Here is a 5,000-nt window from a genome sequence, read left to right on the forward strand (position 1 = left end):
TTTCACATGTTCTGTTTGATTTCATGAGTGAATTTCTTCATAAGGAAAAGGTTAAACAATATTAGTTTCATTCAAGATAAGTAAAGTGTATTTTGTTGAATTACAGAAATGCCTGTGCACACTCTAACCCACACAGGCATTCACACCTGTCTGTCTGTTTGAGTATATGTGTCTGTTTCCCAGCCTATCAGCCAGCCTGCCTGCTTGTTCATGTGGTTTGTCGGCATCTGTGTGATGTATAGAAAAGATTTTTTTTCTCCCTAAGGCACAATGGTGACCATTGAAGGCCCCAGATTCAGCAGTAAAGCAGAGAGCAAAATGTTCCGCCATTGGGGTGGTGATGTTATCAATATGACAACAGTTCCTGAGGTACAGTATCCTGCTCATTTTTGTGCGCTTCCTTTGATATTTTTTTAAAGCTTGTTTTTTTGTTACATTATAATGTGCCATTCATTGTTGCTAAACAATTATATGGCATCAGCATTGCCGTTAAAATACATATATGTAATTTTGTATCATAAAATCTGGGCCAGACTATTTAACAGACCTTCTCTGTCGTGTGTAAAAGATATCAGGAGAAAGAAAATTAACAGGAAATTTTTATCACTGAGATGTACAATTTTTTGTATTACTCTTATTTTTTTCCTCCCCTTTTTTGACACTTGTTCAAAGAGAGATCAAGTATGTATGCCATATGAGCATATATAATTGTTTTTTATATAAAGGAAGAGAATATCTACATAATCAGATTAGTAACTGAATTTTACAATTATCTTCTGATACTGAAAACTGTTTTAGGGTACATATGTGGTCTTGATCACTTTCTTGACCTTATTGCCCAACAGGTTGTGCTTGCAAGGGAGCTTGGCTTGCTTTATGCTGCTGTTGCAATGGCCACTGACTATGACTGCTGGAGAGAGGGTGAGGAGGTGGTCAGTGTGGAGAAAGTCCTCAAAACTTTCAAGTTAGTATAATTTTGTCTTTATACATAGCTCATGTTTATGATTCTAAACTTTTTTGTGATTTCCATAGAGTAAGTAGCATTGGCCATAAAAATATTGATTGTATTTTTATAAAGATTAAGTATTTCTGGGTTTTGCATGATTCTCATCTTTTGACCCAACCACCACAGATCTATGTTCTGTCCCCTGTAGTTTTTTTTAATCCACATGTGCTCGGCCAGCAAAGAGGATCAGTAGGCCCTAGTGACCGATCCTGATTTCCCCATTCCTTGAATTGGCAGGAAAATGTGTTTTTCTTTTTATTACAAGTGATATTGATACTGTTATTATTGTTATTGATATTATGATTATTAAGTTGTTATTAAAATCTTGGTACCATTTAAGACAATGAAATAATGCAAAAGTCAAGGAAAAGGGTAAATAGGTGAGATAGGTTGGGCTATTGGTGACTAAGCACTTGTAGAGCCATCTATGTGTAAAAACAATAAATAAACTTGTATTACAGTTGGCATGCCATGTATTCTTGCCATACATGGCGATTGGGTTAAGCTACTGATACTGAGTATTACAAAAGCTGTCCACTGTTGCTCTGTGTTATTAGTTGTGTTTATTCTTTGATGGCTTCACAAATGCTTAGTCATCAAAGGGTAATTAGCTATAGCTGATCTCACTTGTTGACTCAGTTCTTTGATTTTTAATTTTTTTTTATATATTATCATAGTCAGTACTGTTATTGTTAATGTTGTTACCAGTATTGTTAATATAATTTTTTAATGGAAACCATAGTCATTAAAACAAAAATTCTTCTTCAACATTCAAGGTATGAGGTCATTTACGCCTAGTATATAACTCCTAAGAGACTTTAGTACTTCAGGAGCCATCAGCATGTAAACAAAATTAATAAAGCAGAACAATATTCTACAGTATTAGCAGATAAATTAAGCGAACAGTATTTTTAGCAGGACTTTACTGACCAAGAATTAGAGAGACTCAGTTCTGTTATATTCTCAAGAATTAATTTTGTGGGAAGGGCCCAGTCAGTGTGGCTTCACATGGTTGATTTTTTTATAAATAGACTTGAAAGGAAGGATATGGATGTTTAATCATGATTTTTAAGTTTGCATTTTACTTCTTCAGAATGAATGCTGAAAAGGCAACTAAGGTTCTGAAGACTGTTGTTTCCAAAATTGCAGCCAAAGACTGGACAGAGAAAATTTCAACAACCACAGTAAGGATCTTCCCAAATCTCTTTATTTCATGAAGAAGCTTTGATGGCATTACTGTGTTTTGTTTCGTTTTTTCTTTCTTTCTTTCTTTCTTATTCTGTTTTAAATTAGGAGTCATGCATTTTTTTACCATTTGATTAACTATTTTCCAGAGTGCCGTGAAGAGCAACATAATGCTTGCACAGTAAATTATAACAAGGAGAGAAGAGAATCATCACAGCTACAAATTCCTTGGGCATATGTTCCTGACTTGAAATTAGCTGAGACATTGAGAAACACATCAAAGTATTATTTTTTTTTAAACTGAGTTAAAGATGGAAAGTAATATCAGAGGTCGCAGAACAATATCAGAACAAGTAATGCACCTCCACCCCCAGCATCACTTTGCAATGTTGCAGTGCTTTATCAGTCGAGCATGCTGAGTAATACAGATGTGATTTGCTATGCTTTTCGAAAATAACCACAAATTTATATTAATAAAACATTAAACAGTTATAGCATATCCATAGTCACACACATGTATCCCCATCTGATTTGTTGAAGATATTTTAAATATGAAATATATTTTTAGAATATCTTTAAATGGGGTAATTGTAGACCAGTATTTTTTAGATAGACTTTTGTTACATTATAATGTTGATCATTTGTTTTTAAAGTTTAATTATAATGTATATCTTCATAGATTATGCTGCCTAGAACTGCATGCTCTGATTGTTATATTGACTAGTAAAAAATACTGTAAATGTTGCTACACCTTTTTTTTGACCTGGTAGAAAATTATAATGCATAAAAAAGTCCATTACCAATAATTATATAAATCCATATTAATTCTTAATTTTACTAAAAATATCTTCCTTTGTATTTTGATATGACATAAATGCAAATTTGTTATCAGTAGCATTATCTACTGACATAAACTCCTATTGTTTCAATAGTTCATGATCTGAAAGTATTTGCATTAGTATCAAAAGCTACATGAATTTTATACATTTACTTGCTTTAATCTGCCATGCTTATTGAAATGATAAATCACACCCTGTTCCATTTTCCTAAACATAAGAGTCCACTTCTTTGGTGTGAATTGCACTTATCCATACTTCTTGGTAAGACAACATCATTGTCATAGCCTGTGTATTTTTTGTACAAAGCATGTATCATCTGGTTTGATTAACATGTTGAGTGTTGTTACTGTTATTTCCCCCTTCAACTTCAACTCTATTGTGCAGGTTTAACATTTCTCAAGATAGGGAAAAAAATTGCCTTCAGTCTCATCACAGTTTATATACAGTGGCCTTATGCTGGTTATATTTTGCTACATCCTCTACATTCCTTTCAGAAATTTATCTTATAGTGTGAAATTCAGTTAAATATATATTTTTTATAAAGTGTTATATATATACATACTGCATTGTGAAAGTTATAGCTGAATCTTCCTGTATACAAAATTTGTAACAGTTACATACTAGCAGAAAGCAGGTGCCTTAGTATTACATATTGATGTAAGTGCTGTTTAGTTATAACAAAAGTGATGTCTATCATCTTTCCAAAAGCCAACAGTAATTTATCTTTTCATGAACTTAACAGGTTATGGTGAGAACAATACAGCAAGTAGGAGAGTGAAGTAGTATTATGTGACCTTTACAATGTTCTTGCACCAGGGATGTGTGAAAATTGCCCTAATCATGATAGGGATATTTTTATATGTAAAATTTGTGATCCTTGTGTGTGAAAGTTACTCAGATCGCCATTGTGATATTTTTGCATACAGTTTGAGGTCTAACTTACAATTGTGCTTTCATTTACTACTTCTATATTATTTTACTACAACAGAAATAGAACTTTAAATTCTTATTACTATGTCAATGATGTAAAATATAGTATTATAATCAATTTGTTGTTTAAATTCATAGTAAGTCTGATTTGGCAGTGTCAAAAAAGTGTCCTCACCCCCACAGATTACAAACAAAATAAGTCAAGGTGCAAACATGTATGTTTTGACCTAAGCAAGTTTCTTTAGAGCCCATTCTAGCTTTGTTTAACAAGGATATTCTAGGATTATTCAAGGATGTTCTAGGAATTTTGGCTACACTACCCCTGAAGAGAATAACAGTGAATTCAGCAAAGTATAATGCCCATGGCAATCACAAAGACTATCTGAACAAAGATTTGCTTCCTCATAAGTGTCATTGTCTGGAGAGGATAAAAATGGCCCAGACTTGTTAGTACAGTTAGTGAAACTGATATTGACAGAATGATGAGATTTCAAGAACTAGCTAGCTGTATGGAACAGCCAGAGAAGGGCATCATAGATGAAGTAAACAGGATGATAAAAAAAAACAAGGGTATAAGCTTTCTGATTGTATGTTACTTGGGAGTAATTTTTTTTATTGTACTCCCACTTATCAGATCTGTTATAAAAAAGCCATTTGTGTAGTATATGATAGTGCTTTACATGGTTTACATTTATTACTTTCATTTTAAACTACAATTTCATCAATATTCTACTTATCTCATTTCCATATACTATTTAACTAAATCTAAGTTTTTCAGTTGTAAAGAAATTTGAAGCAAACTTTAAAGTCAGTCTATTTCCTTACAGAATATAACATAGTATCCAAAACATAGGGTGAAAACAAATGACAATTTATTCATAAATTTAACTGAAATTATAATTATCAAAAGACAAAATAATCTCCATATCATAATCACTTCCTGCCTTGATGCATATGTTTTCAAAATTTTTTTTATGAAAAATCTGCATTTACACAAAAATAAGAGCTGATAATAATTACAAAGTATATATATATTTTAT

General features: G+C 32.2%; 1 protein-coding gene across 1 annotated transcript in view; it reads left to right on the forward strand.

The window, feature by feature from the left end:
* Positions 1-2,935, forward strand: part of LOC125044316 (S-methyl-5'-thioadenosine phosphorylase-like) — an 8,606-nt gene extending 5,671 nt beyond the window's left edge. The window contains exons 5-8 of the mRNA XM_047640918.1: positions 266-369; positions 846-964; positions 2,100-2,190; positions 2,341-2,935. Coding sequence (XP_047496874.1) covers positions 266-369; positions 846-964; positions 2,100-2,190; positions 2,341-2,376 — 350 coding nt within the window. The 3' untranslated portion in view covers positions 2,377-2,935. The remainder of the gene's footprint in view (positions 1-265; positions 370-845; positions 965-2,099; positions 2,191-2,340) is intronic.
* Positions 2,936-5,000: the final 2,065 nt, after the last annotated feature.

This window comes from Penaeus chinensis, chromosome 3, assembly GCF_019202785.1.
Source record: "Penaeus chinensis breed Huanghai No. 1 chromosome 3, ASM1920278v2, whole genome shotgun sequence".
NCBI classification, from domain to species: domain Eukaryota; kingdom Metazoa; phylum Arthropoda; class Malacostraca; order Decapoda; family Penaeidae; genus Penaeus; species Penaeus chinensis.